This window comes from Euleptes europaea, chromosome 1 (assembly GCF_029931775.1).
Source record: "Euleptes europaea isolate rEulEur1 chromosome 1, rEulEur1.hap1, whole genome shotgun sequence".
Lineage (NCBI taxonomy): Eukaryota > Metazoa > Chordata > Lepidosauria > Squamata > Sphaerodactylidae > Euleptes > Euleptes europaea.
In genome coordinates this window covers 22,520,191-22,537,151 of record NC_079312.1, presented here as the reverse complement: position 1 = coordinate 22,537,151, position 16,961 = coordinate 22,520,191, and the positions used below count along the sequence as shown (strand labels likewise).

General features: G+C 46.8%; 1 protein-coding gene across 2 annotated transcripts in view; it reads left to right on the top strand.

The window, feature by feature from the left end:
* Positions 1–2,125, top strand: part of VARS1 (valyl-tRNA synthetase 1) — a 35,407-nt gene extending 33,282 nt beyond the window's left edge. For both annotated transcript variants that reach the window (XM_056850860.1, XM_056850853.1), the window contains 3 exons: positions 158–333; positions 1,470–1,619; positions 2,016–2,125. In XM_056850860.1, coding sequence (XP_056706838.1) covers positions 158–333; positions 1,470–1,619; positions 2,016–2,084 — 395 coding nt within the window. In that variant the 3' untranslated portion in view covers positions 2,085–2,125. The remainder of the gene's footprint in view (positions 1–157; positions 334–1,469; positions 1,620–2,015) is intronic.
* Positions 2,126–16,961: the final 14,836 nt, after the last annotated feature.

Genomic DNA, 16,961 nt, shown 5'->3' with positions numbered 1-16,961 from the left:
GCCCCCACCTGGAGGTTGGCAACCCTGCCCACCGTCCCAGTGTGGCACAGATGGAGAGAATTCAGGAGAGTGTTTCCGTTGATCTGAATGGTGCTTATGGGGACAAAAGGGTATGGGCACCCCAAGCTCAAGCCAGCTGTTTTCTCCCACTCCGTAGGTTACTTGCAGTGCCTGGACTCGGAAACGGCGGAGGATGTCACTCACTGCTCCGATTACATCCGCACCTTGTCTTCTTCCAACCGAGTGCTGGTTCTTGAGCCTGGACAGGCGCCCCCTCCTGGCTCCGCAGTAGCCATTGCGTCCGACAGATGCACCGTCCACCTTCTGCTCAAGGTGCGACTAAAACCACATATTCAGTGATGTGTCCACTAGCTAAGAACCAATTAGAGTTACTAATCATAGGAGTGGAGTGGCTTTCCTTCCTAATTTGGGGGTGGGGGGGGAGGAAGCTTGTGGTTCCAGCATAGCCACGCTTGTGTGGTGGTTATGAGGGGCGGACTCTAATCCAGAGAACCGGGTTCGATTCCCCACTCCTCCACATGAGCAGCAGACTCTAATGTGGAGAACCGGGTTCGATTCCCCACTCCTCCACATGAAGCCAGCTGGGTGACCTTGAGCCAGTCACAGTTCTCTCCGAACTCTCTCAGCCCCACCTGCCTCACAAGGTGTCTGTTGTGGTGAGAGGAAGGGAAGGAGATTGTAAGCCGGGTTGATTCTCCTTAAATGATAGAGAAAATCGGCATATAAAAAACAACTCTTCTTCTTCTTTCTCTGTCACGATGTTGTCTTTCTCAAGCTTGTCTTATAACTGAGGCTGGGTGTGCACACTGCCTTCCCACAGTATTTGTGCATAGCTGGTTTCTGCCTCACAATTTGACATCTAGGGAAACCCATGTTTCTAGCCCTCAAGGTTATGGAGAAGTTTTTGACAAGCGGCATTAAGATGTGCAAAAGTGCTACACTATGCCAACGGATTTGGTTAAAAATCAACAGATAACACTACAGTCACATGAACACATGAAGCTGCCTTATACTGAACCAGACCCTCGGTCCATCGAAGTCGATATTGTCGACTCTGACCGGCAGTGGCTCTCCAGGGTCTCAGGCAGAGGTCTTTCACATCACCTACTTGCCGAGTCCCTTTAACTGGAGATGCCGGGGATTGAACCTGGGATCTTCTGTATGCCAAGCATATGCTCTGCCACTGAGCCACAGCCTCTCCCCAGTCTCTCTCCTGTTCTTCAGAAACGCTTAGGGCACGGTCTGGTACTTCAGAAACCATGAGGGCTGGGAAAGTAAATATTGGCTGTGGTGGACCAGGAACACCACGCTGTTCACTACAGCTTCCATTTGGGGGAGCTGCATCTTATTCTCGGAGGGAGGAGATATGTATGTTGCGTCGGGGCAGAGCAGTTCTCCATGAATGGACTGTGATTTTTCCACCCCTCCCACCCCCACCCCCCCGCCAGGGTTTGATTGACGCCGAGAAGGAGGTCTCGAAACTGGCAGGCAAAAAAGCCGAGTTGCAGAAGCAAATCCTGCGGTTACGGGAGCGCATGGACAGCCCAGACTACGCCACTAAGGTGCCCCCCAAAGTCCAGGAGGCGGATGCCGCCAAGGTAACAATCACCGCTGTGAAAACTTGGTCGGAGAGTGAGGGCAGGATACAAAACTAATTAAATACATAAAATAAATTTAAAAATCATTTCCACGGGCAGATGAATAGATATTTGACAGTCTTGGTGGCAGGCTTCTTGTGACCAACACTTAGGGAACTTATATAGAATCGTGGAATCATAGAGTTGGAAGGGACCACCAGGGTCATCTAGTCCAACCCCCTGCACAATGCAGGAAATTCACAATGACCTCCCCTCCACATACCCCCAGTGACCTCTGCTCCATGCTCAGAAGATGGCAAAAAAAACCCCACCCCTCCAGGATCCCTGGCCAGTTACGACTGGGGAGAATCGGTTCAGGTTCTCTGCTTACAGATACTTATTGTCTTCTTTCCCCAGTTGAAACAAAGCGAGACTGAATTGCAGAAGGCGGAAGAAGCCATCGAGAATTTCAAGAAGATGATCTGAAACTGAAGGGAGGATCCGTGGGGTTGTTAAAACACCCTGAGGTTGGGGGGTGGGGGAGGGAACCTTTTAAAGAGAGAGCCTGTTTCCTTAGTTGGGGCGTTTCTTAGTTTATTCTATTTTCTGCAGAGACATTAAAATATTTTACTGAGTTAGAAGTCTGAATTGTCGTTGCTGTGTGGATGCGGGAGGTGGACAGTGGGGAATGCATAATCCTTTGGTTCTGGAGATGGGTCCACATGCCCATATTTGTTGACTGACTGTGTACTGCACCACAGGGGGCTTGCAGGTATACACGACCACTGCTCATCTTCAAGGCAGTGCTTTTCAGTGGCCGTCGGCTCCGCATATTCCAGGCTACATTATGCAGCCTTGAATAGTCAAGTTATGAGAAATCAAGGGAGATACTTATCTGTGTATCACATTCTTATTCTATCCTTCCTCCAAAGAATTTGGGGGGGCATACATGAATCTCCTCTCCTCCATTTTGTCCTCACAACAACCTTGTGAGGTAGGTTAGGCAACAAAAGAGCCAGCATGGTGAGGTGGTTAAGAACGGTGGACTCTAATCTAGAGAGCCGGGTTTGATTCCCCATTCCTCCACTTGAGTGGCAGACTCTAATCTGGTGAACCGGGTTGGTTTCCCCACTCCTCCACATGTAGCCTGGGCTAGTCACAGTTCTCTCCGAACTCTCTCAGCCCCACCTACCTCACAAGGTGCCTGTTGTGGAGAGGGGAAGGGAAGGCGATTATAAGGTCAGTTTGGTTCTCCTTAAAAAAGGTAGAGAAAGTCAGCATATAAAAACCAACTCTTCTTTCCATAGTTCTGCAATTATTTTGCTAGGTTTAGTTTCAGAAGGTTGGGGGGTTGGTCAGCAGCATGTTTAGTATCACGTATTCTCCCACTGCTAGTCATGGGGAGGGGCAGGGAGCAAACATTTTAAACCCTGCCTCCAGCCACAAGAAATTTTCCTCGGCCGTCTCTCATGGGAGCTAGATTTCAGCAGACATGGCATGTGCTCTTTCAAGCGTGTGTTCAGTCTTAAGGACTAGAAACTTCCTTTCAGAATGAAAGTCAAAATTCTCAGGGATCTGAATTCTGTGATTTTGCACTCCTGCAGAACTGCGATATACTCCCAACCCTAAGCTTTTGGTATATAACCTAGTTGAGATCACAGGAGGCATTCTAGGACCTGGGGGCATGTTCATGTGTAGATTCTTCTCCCCTCCTCATAATCCACGGTATCCCTCTCTCATAATACTAGAACATGGGGGTCATCTGCTGAAGCTGGAGGGTGAGAGATTCAAAACAGATAAAAGGAAGTATTTCTTCACTCCACGCATAGTTAAATTGTGGAACTCCCTGCCCCAGGATGTGGGGATGGTTGCCAACTTTTGGAAAGCTTTAAGAGGGGAGTGGACATGTTCATGGAGGAGAGGGCTATTCATGGCTACTAGTCAAAATGGATACCAGTCATGATGCAGACCTATTCTCTTCAGGATCAGAGGAGCATGCCTATAATATTAGGTGCTTTGGGACACAGGCGGGATGGTGCTGCTGCAGTCGTCTTGTTTGTTTGTGGGCTTCCTAGAGGCCCCTGGTTGGCCACTGTGTGAACAGACTGCTGGACTTGACGAGCCTTGGTCTGATCCAGCATGGCCTTATGTTCTTATACCATGTAGCACTTCTACTGCTAATGATTCACATGACAGAACAGGACACCGTCTCTGGATTTGGAATCACCGGTGAAATGTTTACAACATGACTCCCTGCCCCCCTAATACTTCCCCAGGGTGGGCTAAGCAACCATAGGAATATATGGAACGCTCCTGTATGTATTTTAACACTGTACCGTGTCCCTGAATTCTGACTAAAAGGCTGTGCCTGTCTCCATCCTGTACTGGGGACATGTGATAAGCTTATCCAGCTTGGAATTCCCGGTCCTCCAAAATCTCAGTGGTTAATCGCGTCTGTTTCTGAGAGCATTCTCACTAGGTCAACCAAAGTGCTTTAAATAGCTGGAAGCCTTTTTAATACTTTGTGTGTGTGTGTGTGTGTGCTGACTTTGCACAAGGCTCTGCATTCTTTTGCCATTACTCTCGGGTGACCTTAAGGTTGCTGGCTGTTTGTTTGGTTCTTGCTGATACCCCACAATGGACCCCGAGTGGTTCCATTTTATGCTCCCAACAACAGCCCAGTGAGGTAGCTTAGGTTGAGAGAGAACGACCCGCCGAAGCGTCCATGGCAGCGTCTCCCGATCCCAGTGTGACACTCTTACCCGCTACTCTTGAATGCTGCCAACTTTCCAACCTCCCTCTGTGGTTGTGCCTTTTAACAGTAGCCGTGATGGGCAGGAATTCTGCAGCACTCTGTGGAGATAAATATCTCTTGCTGATTGCCGTGGATCCAGCTGCCATTGAAAGCCCAGCTGCGTTAGAAGTCTGAATCATCACTGGCATAGGGACAGAGGTCTTGCGTCCTCCCCCTCCCAGTTTTCTAACTCACTGCTAAATTTAAAGCTGTATTTCTAGGGAGCCTGAAAGCACTTGCTGCTAGATCTCCTGCTCTCTTTCCATCCAAAAGAACCCAGGAGTCCTAGCTCCCCATCCATCCCCCTCTATAACCCAGTACAGGTACTCAGCAATCTCTTTTTTATATCTACATGGAACCAGTGTTGTGTGTGGTTAAAAGCGGTGGACTCTGATCTGGAGAACCGGGTTTGATTCCCCATTCCTCCACATGAGCGGCAGACTCCAATCTGGTGAACTGGATTTGCTTCCCCACCCCTACACATTAAGTCAGCCGGGTGACCTTGGGCTAGTCGCACTCTCTCAGCCTCACCTACCTCACAGGGTGTCTGTTGTGGGGAGGGGAAGGGAAGGTGACTGTAAGCCAGTTTGAGTCTCCCTTAAGTGGTAGAGAAAGTCGGCATATAAAAACCAACTCTTCTTCTTCCTCTTCTTCTCTGTCATCTATCTAATCTTATTTTCCAGAACAAAACATACAAATATAAACATACAGATTATTACATTATATTAGAACTTTAAGATTACCTTTCAATTATTAACTTCTTTGACTTATACTTTTCTCTATTCTGATTATATTTTCATATCTAATAATACATTTGTTACCTAAATCCTTACATTCTATTTATATTATTAATTTTCAGCTATCTGGTTAAAAATACATTCAATTTTCCATAAAATTCAGAAATCGATTTTATTCTGTACTAAAGATGTTAATTTTGCCGTTGTTGCATATTCTGTTGATTTATTTATCTATTCAGTTAAATCTGGTGGCTTTTCTGCTTTATGTTTTCTTGCATATACCACTCTTGCCGCTGTTCAGGTACTCAGCAATCTCCTACCATGACTCAGTGCTGGTTTCTGAGCCAAGAATCCACTTAGCTTAATATGAAAGAATCTTTTTTCCTCCCAAAGGGCAACTGTTTTTCTCTTGTGGGTGAAGTCGCACTGCAGATGCGTAGCAGAGAGAATGCAGGAGCATTTAAATTTCCATTTGTACCTTCCTAGATGCAATCATATTCTGCTGTCCAGAGAACCTGCCGTTCCTGACCTCAGCCTATCCTGTGCCTTGAACGTATGAAGCTGCCTTCTACTGAATCAGACTGTGGGTCCATCAAAGTAGTGTCTAGTCAGACTGGCAGCGGCTCTCTAGGGTCTCAGGCAGAGAGGTCTTTCATATCATCTATTGCCAGATTTTTGTAGCTAGAGATGGCAGAGTTTGAACCCAGGGCCCTCTGCATGCCAAGCAGATGCTCTACCACTGAGCCACAGCCCCTACTGATGCTCTATCACTGAGCCAGGGCCCCTGCCCCTTAACAGGTGTTTTGAGATAGTCGATGAAAGCTAAGTTTTTCCTGCCTGAAATCTATGGGGGGGAAATCATTCCAGCTTGTGGTTGAAAGAGCTGGGACCTAAGATCAATCTATTACATCTATTACATTTTTACCCTTTCCTCCAGCCAAAGAGTTCAGGATAGCATATTACAATTCTTTTTTCCTTTTTAGCTTCATAACAATCCCAGTGAGGTAGGGCAGGCTGAGAGAGAATGACGGGCCTAAGATCACGTAGTGCATTTCATGACCGTGTGTGTGTGTGAACCCAAGTTCTGCCCTGTCCAGTATTCTGACTAGTGAACCCATGAACAAATGAAGCTGCCTTATACTGAATCAGACCCTGGCAGAACATTATGCTGGATAATTACAAAAAGAAACTTCCAAGCTATATGGGGAAAGTAAGTCACAGCGATTAATAAAAGGGCGGCGTTACAGAAAGTCTGAGTAGTCACAGGTGTAGTCACAGTGTTAATCACTGTGACTTACTTTCCCCATATAGCTTAGAGGCCCTTTTTGTTATTATCCAGCATAATGTTCTTGAAATACTGACTGTAAAACATATGCTAGGATCCATGGAAGACGTGATAAAGAAGTCGGTGAGTAATGTATTTTTATTGTGTTGTCAATTGAAGTTGCTGCAGAGAAACTATTTCTGTATTAATTTACAGTGACACCTCTGTTAAAACAAAAAATATATTTTTTAATGATTGTAGAAAAATTTATTGAAATAGAAGATTGCGTAAAATGCTGAAAATCTTCATTCACCAACAACGGTGAATGAACGGTCTTGGTACCAAGACCACGGTTACGCAGCCCGGATAACCTACAAGAACCAATGAATTCTGACTGTGAAAGCCTTCGACAATACTAACAAAAATATTTTCTGGTAGGGTAGGAGCTTTTGTGAGCCACAGCTCACTTCAGAAGAAGAAGTGAGCTGTGGCTCACGAAAGCTCCTACCCTGCCAGAAAATATTTTTGTTAGTCTTTAAGGTGCTCCTGGACTCTTGCCCTTTTCTACTACTGCAGACAGTCTAACACGGCGACCCACTGTGAATTATCTTTGTCAACAACAAATTGTCGCTGGGTTTTTTTTTTGTGTGTGTGTGTGTGTGTGTGTGTGTGTGTGTGTGTGTGTGTGTGTGTGTTGAATAGATGCGATATGGTCATTGACGGACCTAACAGGCCCCTAAAGCCATGTGCACATAACAAAAATGTGCCTTTTCTCCAAGTGATTGATGAACTGAAATGCAATGAAGAAGAAGTCTATGAACAGCGAAACAATGATTAAGCTCGAACTTAAAACGATAACAACTGTTGCTGTATGTAGGTGTTATTTGATTTTATTTTATATTTTGGAAATGTACATCTAGGTTTTTTTTTTCCTTAAAAAATTTTTTTGGGGGGGGGGCAGAGAGTGGGGCCCTAAGCTAGAGCTTGCTTTGGTTCTATGCTTCTGTGATCCTGGCAGGAGCCAGCCGGAGGGGCGGGTTGCAATGGGCACCCTCTCCCTGCCCCGCCTCGCCCTCCCTGCTCCAGCTGCTCCTCCGGCGCGCCTCCCTCCACGTGCGCTGGCAATTATAGCCCGGGACGGCTGCGGTGGCCCCGCACGCCTCTGGCACCCGCGGGCCGGGGGCTATTCATAGGGGCCGGCCGGTAAACAGGCTGCAGCCCCTTTGGCCCCCGGCAAAGGGGTCTGGGAGGCGCCGCCATCCCCACGGGGCGCTCAAGGTGGAGGATCCCTGAGTCATCCCAGCGGCGATCTCTGCTGCCCGGTAGGTCCCGGGGAGGGGGCATCTTAGAGGGCACATCGGAGACGGGAGAGGGGGGGTGAATATTATTTTTTGGGGGGAGGTTAAGGATGCAGAGCGGCTTCCAGATGTGTTTCCTGCAGCGGGCGAGCCCCACCTGAACGGCGGTAGGCGCGACCCTGGTTTTACCCCTAGGATCCATCCTTAACTCCAACCTGCAAAAAAATGCCCTTTGCAAATTCTGGGTTGCGTGTGTCCTCCTGGCCACCTTGCCTTTCTCTCTCCTCCTTTGTAAGATCAATTCTTGGTTGTGTGTGTCCTCCTAAGTGCTTACACTCCTGGCCACCTTGCCTTTCTCTCTCCTCCTTTGTAAGATAAATTCTGGGTTGCTTGTGTCCTCCTGGCCACCTTGCCTTTCTCTCTCCTCCTTTGTAAGATAGAAAGGACGGGGATGCAACCATGATGGAGAAATCCTGGATGCGTTTTCCATCCAGTTTTCCTCCAACGTCTCCCCTCCCTGGTCGCTTTATCCTCCTTTAATCCCTGTTTTAACCAGGATCGAACGCACATTAGGCGAAACGCATGGGCTCGATCCTGGCTGGATCCTGGCTGAAAGAGGGATTAAAGGAGGACTGTGTGTTTTTGCCCACTGTTGGCATGAAGGTGGATTCTCATTTGTTGGCCGGGGGCCTGAAGCCTGGGTGGACTTGGCGGCTGGGAGGGCTGGAGGGAAAGGAAAACTGGACCTCAGAGTCGTGCGGAAGGGGGAAAGGATAGCAGGTGCAGCGTTTGTCTCGCCGCACCTGTTGAAATCCCCCCTGCTGCAGGAGGCCGCTGGCTGCTTTTTTGCGCCTGGCTGGCTTGCGTGGAGTCCATGCGTGAGATCCTGCTTACCTGGGGTCTCTTCGGGATGACGTGACTTTGGCAAATATTTCAGCATCCCGTCCCCTTTTTTGTAATCGCAGCCCTCCTGGGGGCTTCGAGAGTGCATAGAGGGGAGTTCGCCTTCTGGTGAGGTTGTGTGTGTGTGTGTGTGTGAAACACAAATTCTAATCAGTTATCAAAATGTTGTCTCAAACACCTACCCCACTTTGTTTCTTATTTCGTATTTTCTCCATTATTCAATTAAATAGCCATTCTGCTTATGTTTCTTATTAGAATCTGAGTTGCTTTGCTATATTTTTCTAAAAAAACCTACATATTACAATTAGTGCAGTTTCTGTTAAAATCATTACTTGATTTACTATTATTTAGTATAAAACTGCATCTAGATAATTCAGGAGAAACACAGCAGGGTTTTGTGTTTGGTACTGTCTCTCAGTACACGTGTGCAAGATAATTTACAGAGGATTGCTGAACATCGTTCAACTTCTCTGTTGTCATGTTGATAACTTGGCAGGTTTAATGTGTGGCTGAGCTCCCCAGAGTTCAGATGGGGCGTCTGTTTTTTGGCACAGTGGCTTAACCCTGAGCCATATGAACTAGGAACTGATGGAAGAGTTCCTGAGCTGGTGCAGAGTGCATTTTCCTCACTACTGTGTGACTGCAAGGATGAAACGTACACCAGAGAGTGGAAGGTCCTGCCATGTAAAGGATGTTTTATTTCCAGACAGAGTCCTCATATCCTTCGGTCTTTTCTTCTCCCTCCCCTGAAACTGGGGAGAGGCTGTAGCTTAGTGGTAGAACATCTGCTTGGCATGCAGAAGGTCCCAGGTTCAATTCCCGGCATCTTCAGTTAAAGAGACCAGGCGAGTAGGTGATGTGAAAGACCCCTGCCTGAGACCCTGGAGAGCCGCTGCCGGTCTGAGTAGACAATACTGACTTTGATGGACCGAGGGTCAGATTCAGTATAAGTCAGCTTATACTGGTGGTTCCAGACTTCTAAAATCCTAATGCATTGGTTACTGAATGTCCCATTATGCTGATAGTACTAAGTGCATGTAATCTGCCTTGAGTCCCTTTGAGAAAGGTAGACTACACATAATGTCAATAAATAAGCAAATCTTGTATGGCACAGTGTACTTAATGACCTTGATCCTATAATTTTGGCCGTGTGAGTAACTTGCACAAAACATGCACAAAGCTTGCGCCCTTTTTAATCTAAAGTATTTTGTTGTCTTGGCAGCAGATCCTAACAAAGTGTTTCAGGTGCAGATTAAAGACATTGCTATACCAACCCATTACACATAATAGTCCACAAAGCACCAGCAGAAAAAGAAACAAGCACAATACAGCTATTGAACTTTTATCATTACAGGAATTTACTGGGTAGGTTTCTAGATAAGGTTGACATAGCTTTCCCGCTTCAGGAGCAAACGGTGTCGCTTTTTGGCTGTCATGCAATTGGTCTCTTTAACCTGGAGTCTAGCTTAGGGCGAAAACGCACGGTCGCTTTATCCTCCTTTAATCCCTGTTTCAGCCAGGATTCAGCCTGGATCGAACGCATGTGTTTCGCCTAATGTGCGTTCGATCCTGGCTAAAGCAGGGATTAAAGGAGGATAAAGCGACCGTGCGTTTTCGCCCTTAGTCTTTCCTCATGGGAAGGTGTTCTAATTCAGGATCGGGACAGTAGATCCCTTGGCCTGTTCAGTCTATGGCCTTTTATGCATGGCCGTTTCCCTCCCGGTCACCCCTCCGACAACTTCGGGTCTTTGTTTTGATGACCATGCATGTCCTTTCTGACCGTCAGAGGCCGCCACGCTCTCCCCTTGTGTTCCCCCGTGTTTTCTCCGGGTTTTCAAATTGGAGGCCAAACAGGTCCCTGGAAACGTGAGTCAAACGCAGAGACAGGCAGGGGGAGAGCGAGGCGACCCCCGATGGCTGGAAACAGCATGAATGGTCGAAAGAAGACCCGAAGTCATCGGAGGGGTGACCGCGAGTGCACCTTCAGAGCACCTTCCTGGGGGAAATATGGGTGTTGAGATTCTGTGGAGAGGAGCTATTCGCTTTTTTTTAATTATTATTAATTTTTATAACCTAACACATCAAACAAAAACAAACAAATACAATAAAAAGAAAATCAACATAAGAAAATACAAAAGAGCATCTATATATACTTATTCATACATTCGTACTATGAAAACCAAAAAGATACCCCTTTGACCCTCCACCCACCTTAAAAAAGTGACCCATCACCCGACTTCCGAAGACGTGTCTTAACAGTTTAAAAAATATCTATTAACAGTAAAATAAGAAAATATTAAAACTAGTTTCTATAACTCACTAATTAAAGTAGTAGAATCCATTTTTGCCAGTTTATCCCAATATGTGGCGGCCTTTGCCCAAGTTTTTTTTATATTCTTCCATATCTTTTCCATGTAGGAATTCGGTTAGTTTGGCCATCCTCATATACATCCATAATTTCTCTCTCCAGTCACAAATTGAAGGTTTATTCACTTGCTTCCAAACTTTAGCTATTACAATTCTTGCAGCAGCAAAACTATATTGACAAATAACCCTATCATTATTAGACATATTTTTTGTGGAATTCCCAATAGACAAAATGCAGCTTTTCTTTTTACTCTACCATTAAACAAATTATTGGTTTATCTAATTACTTTTTTCCAAAAACTTTTAATTTTTTTTTACATATCCACCATAGATGCGAGAGAAGCTATTCTCCTGCAGTCATATATTCTTATGGTTGCCACATTTTGTATCAGAGCACCTTCCTGGGAGGAGAGAGAGATGAAAAGAGTGTCAAAATTGTACGGCGAGACGGATGAAAAGAGTCGAGATTATATGGAGAGAAGCTTTTCTCTCGCCGTCATAACTTGGGTTGACTTGATGATGTTGATTGACAGGAAGTTAAAAATGGAGGGGCTTTACTAGTAGCACATCTGCTTTGCACAGGAGCAATTCTTACCGCAATACATCATTAAGTGTGTGATCTAAAGAAGTAAGCTGTGAGCTTGCAAAAGCTCCTAACCTGCCAGAAATTTTGTTAATCTTTGAGGTGCTCCTGAACTCTTGCTTTTTTCTACTGTGAGATCTAATGATAACCATTCGTTTAGATGACTTTAAAAAAGGATTCGACGTTCGTCTTTCACAACTAGTCACTGAACGAAACCTCCATAATCAGAGGCAATATTCCTCTGATTAGGAAAACTGTATGGGTGCGGAAGCTGGACGGTGAAGAAAACTGTTAGGAAGAAAATAGATTCCTTTGAAATGCGGTGTTGAAGCAGAGTGTTACGGATACCGTGGACTGCCAAAAAAACAAATCAGTGATGGTTATAGATCAAATCAAGCCTGAACTGACCCTAGAAGCTAAAATGAATAAACTGCGGCTGTCGTATTTTGGTCACGCCATGAGACGACAAGAGTCACTGGAAAAGACCGTCATGCTAGGAAAAGTTGAGGGCAGCAGGAAAAGAGGAAGACCCAACAAGAGATGGACGGACTCAATAAAGGAAGCCACAGCCCTCAATGTGCAAGATCTGAGCAAGGCTGTCAAAGACACAACATTTTGGAGGACTTTCATTCATGGGGTCGCCATGAGTCGGAAGCGACTTGATAGCACTTAACACACACACACACACACACAGGAAAACTGTTATTTTTAGCACACTTTTCAGCCCAAAATTTGACTCCCCAAGTGGTTCGTGGGAACCTTACCATTTTGGGCTGAATCACTTTAGAACACTGGTTCCCAACCGGGGGTCCGTGGACCCCCATGGGTCCCCGAGAACTAAATTAAGGTCCGCGAAACAAAGTTATAAACCCATAATAAATTAATATTTTCAATTAAAAGTTCTCTATTATAAAAATATATATTCAAATATTATTCTAAATTTAATGTTTAACTAACAGTTATGATTAAAGTTTATTTTCAAATTCTCAGAATTTTTATTTTGAACCTTGGGGTCCCTGCACCGAACAAAAAAGTCCTAGTGGTCCCTGGTCAAAAAAAGGTTGGGAACCACTGCTTTAGAAAGTGCAATACAAAGCGGTTCCTTAAGGCAGTGACTGCCAACTGAGCTTTTCTAAGACATGGCGGGGAGGTGCTTGGCTGCTTTCGCTGAGGGCCTAATTGATGGGATTTGGAAGCTGAAGGGAAGGGGGCCCTCTCTGCCGGAGGGTAGCCCCGGCAGGATGGAGACCAACAGAGGAAAGCTGTCAGCATAGTCATTCTGAGCTTGGGAGTTCTTCGCGGCATCTCGCCGGTTGCCGTTGGAAACCGAATCCTGGACCGAGGCAGGCTCGGCGCTCACCCGGCGAGCCGATTCTTACGCTCCTCTGGCGACGTGTTCAGAAGTGTAATGGAAAGTTAGCCGGGGTGGCTGAATTGTAGCTGGGCAGCAGCCTTTGAGGCACCATTTCAAAGCATTTCAAAGGTCATGTCTGAAGCGCTGGAAGAACCCAGACTCTGATGCTGCTGCAGCTTCTGACCCAGCGGGGCATGAAGGGAACGCGTGCCTCAAAACTCTCGTAAGAACATAAGAAAGGCCCTGCTGGATCAGACCAAGGCCCATCAAGTCCAGCCGTCTGTTCACTCGGTGGCCAACCAGGTGCCTCTAGGAAGCCACAAACAAGACGACTGCAGCAGCATTGTCCTGCCTGCGTCCCAAAGCATCTAATATAACAGGCACGCTCCTCTGATCCTGGAGAGAATAGGTATGCATCATGACTAGTAGTTTTACTAGTAGCCATGAATAGCCCTCTCCTCCATGGACATGTCCTCTTCAAGCCTTCCAAGTTGGCAGCCGTCATCACATCCTGGGGCAGGGAGTTCCACAATTGAACTATGCGTCGTGTGAAGAAATACTTCCTTTTATCTGTCTTGAATCTCTCACCCTCCAGCTTCAGCAGACGACCCCACGGTCTAGTATTATGAGAGGGGGAGAAAAGCTTCTCCCTGTCCACTCTCACCATACCGTGCATAATTTTGTAGACCTCTATCGTGTCTCCCCTTAACCGCCTTCTTTCCAAGTGTCTTCTTTCTTCTTCTCCCCTGGAGTTGCAGGGCCCTGTCCTGGATGGTCCAGGCTAGCCCAGCCTTGTTGGATCCTAGAAGCTAAGCAGGGTCGGCCCTGGTAGTATTTGGATGGGAGACCACCTAGGAAGACCAGGGCTGCTGTGCAGAGGCAGCCGGTGGCAAACCACCTCCCAATGTCTCTTGCCTTGAAGACCCCGTGGGGTCGCCGTAAGTCAGCTGCGATTTGACGTCACTTTGCAGAGAGAGAGTTGCAGGGCCTTCTGGGGTATATGCTCAGGGACGCAGCCGTGCAGGAAAGGGTGCCGTTCTGCACGCTTTCCTCTGCACACGCTATCTGCTTGATCGGTGCAGTTTTCCAGTTTGGCGTGTGTTTTCGCCCGAGCGATTATCTTTCGGGCCAAGCTGCCTGCTTCATCAGCCCGGTTCTACGAAACTGCCAAGGGCAGAGCTCAGCTGTCAACGTTCAGGGTTTGTGGAGTGGGAAAGAAAGGAGGGCCGCCCGACGAAAGAGATCGGCAAGGCCGGTGGTGTTGGGTGAGGCTGTATGAATCCTCAACTGTTCAGGAACCAGCCTGCTTTGTCAAACACTGAATAGATCCTGTGGTGAAAAGATCTACGGCAGACACTGCAACCCTTGTCTCGAGAGAGAGTTTTTCAGGCAGTGGGTCACTGTTTTTTTCCACATTGGGGAGGTAACTAGGGTTGCCAGCCTCCAGGTACTAGCTGGAGATCTGCTGTTACAACTGATCGCCAGGCAATAGAGATCAGTTCCCCTGGAGAAAATGGCTGCTTTGGCAATTGGACTTTATGGCATTGAAATCCCTTCCCTCCCCATACCCCACCCTCCCCATGACTCCATCCCTAGATCTCCAGGTATTTCCCGATCCTTTCCTTTTATCCCTTAGAAGCTCCTTGATCAATTGATCTTGAGCAGCCTATATCTAGTGTTGGAGGGATATAAGGATTGAAACAAATCTTGCCACTGACAATGTAGCCTTGGGGTCCCTAATTTCCTGATCCAGGCATAACCCTAGTTGGACATTCTTGGAGATTTGGAGGTAAAGACTGGGGAAAGGGGTTTGGGGGAAGGACGTTGGCAGGATGTAATGCCACTCTCCAAAGCAGCCATTTTCTCCACGGGAACAAACTGCTTTTCCAGCAGCTGTGGTTAAATGACTTACAGTGAACACATTGAAACGCAATTCTGGAAAGACTGAAGTGATGCTGTTTGGGAAGGCAGAGGTCTTGAAGGACTTCATGCTCCCCCCTTTCCCCCTATACATTGGGAGCCCTGGCCATACAATCAGTCTTTGGCATATTACCTCGCATGTTTAACCGACCCCCAACAGAGAAGGGTTTATTTGCTCACTAGATTTAATGCCCTTCCTTCTGCCCTGCTCTATGGAAGATTCAATAAGGTCTCCTATACGGACAGGGGCTGTCCTTGTGGGGAGGGCGAAATAGAATCAGTTGCTCATGTCCTTCTTAACTCTTCGTTTTATTCTAAGGGTCGATCTCAATTTATAGACCCGTTATTTGTGGACAGGGAATGGTTACCCGCCAAAATTAAGGTGTCTCTCCTTATGACCACTCAGGACCCAATAAAAATTGAATCGGTGGCAAGATTTCTGCAGTTTGCAATCCAAGAACGTGAGCGCGTGTGTATCAAATAAGGCTGGCCTAGTACTGTAAAATTATGTAATCCCCTTAAATTGATTTTACTGTAAAAACGATGGAGATCCTTGTACAGTATGGTTTTATGTATTTGCTTTTGTACACTTTATTTTTATGCCAATAAAGGCCTAAGGATGCCAGCCTCCAGGTGGGACCTGGGGATCCCCCAGAATTGCAGCTGCGGCTCCCCACTTTCAGTGGGGCTCAGCTGACCCTTGCCGACTCAGTTAAGAACCTCGGCGTTATACTACTAGACCCAACATTATTGTTGGAGAAGCAAGTTGATGTAGTTGCAAAAAAGGGGGGGGCTTTTTCAAACTCAGCCTAGTGTAAAAAAAGAATCCCTTGCCTTGATACGGCTGATCTGGCCACCTGGTTCCATGCCATGGTGACATCAAGACTAGACTACTGTAATGCACTGTACATTGGTCTCCCCTGAAAACCTATTTGGGAACTCCAGTTGGTGTTGAATGCCATGGCTCGGCTGTTATTGGGAGCTTAGGTGCAGTATGCATATTACTCCCGTTCTGCAGCCATTCCACCGGCTGCCCATCAGTTCCTGCGTTCAATTACAAGTCTTGTCTATCTCATACAAAGCCCTTCATGGCCTTGGGCCCTCATATCTGCGAGACAGTCTCTTCTCTTGTGTTCTACCTTTACCCCTTAGAAGCTCCTTGATCCATTGATCTTGAGCAGCATATATCTAATGTTTGAGGGATATAAGGACTGAAACAGATCTTGCCATTGACAATGTAGCCTTGGGATCCCTGTCACTTAGTAAAAAAGGCAGTATGTCAGACACAGAGGCATTAGATTTATATGTTGAAAGGAGAGAGATATAACGTGATCGAAGTTCCTCATAAAAGCGGCATTCCAAGAGGGCATGAGCTAATGAATCGATAGAGCCAGAAGAGCAAGGACAGGTCCTGTCTGGGCATGGTATGTTCAAAATTCTGCCCATCCCTATGTTCTAGCTTTGCTCATCTGAGCAGGGCCTTCATTTTTTGGGTTCGGGCTTAATAGACCTGGAAATTTTAGGAAAAGCTGCTAAAAGCCGAATTGCAATACCGGCTTTTCCCTGATATTTGAAAATTTTCAGGTTTATTAAACCCAAGAAATTCCAGCCTTCTCCCTCCCTCTCCCCTCACTTACCTGCTGGCTGGGTCTGCGCTGTCGCCTCCAAAGTCCACGTTGGCTTGGAGGTGGCGGCGCAGAACTGAAGGTAGGGTTGCCAGGTCCCTCTTCACCACTGGCGGAAGGTTTGGGGCGGAGCCTGAGGAGGGTGGGGTTTGGGGAGGGGAGGGACTTCAATGCCATAGAGTCCAATTGCCAAAGCAGCCATTTTCTCCAGGGGAACTGATCTCTATCGGCTGGAGATCACTGTAATAGCAGGAGATCTCCAGCCACTACCTGGAGGTTGGCAACCTTAACTGAAGGTGGAGGCGGAAGCGTCATAGACCCAGCCAGCAGGTAAGTGGGGGAAAGGGAGGGGGAGAGGGGATTACTCCCCAGTTGTTTTTTAAAGCAGCAGTGCCAAATAATGTCCATTATTCAGGATAAATTGGCATTATTCAGGATCAGCTTTTCAGCTCCCTTAAATTGCTGCCCCTTTTCTGGTTTGGCTTTAGCCGAATGCACATACCCCTAAGTACAACGTG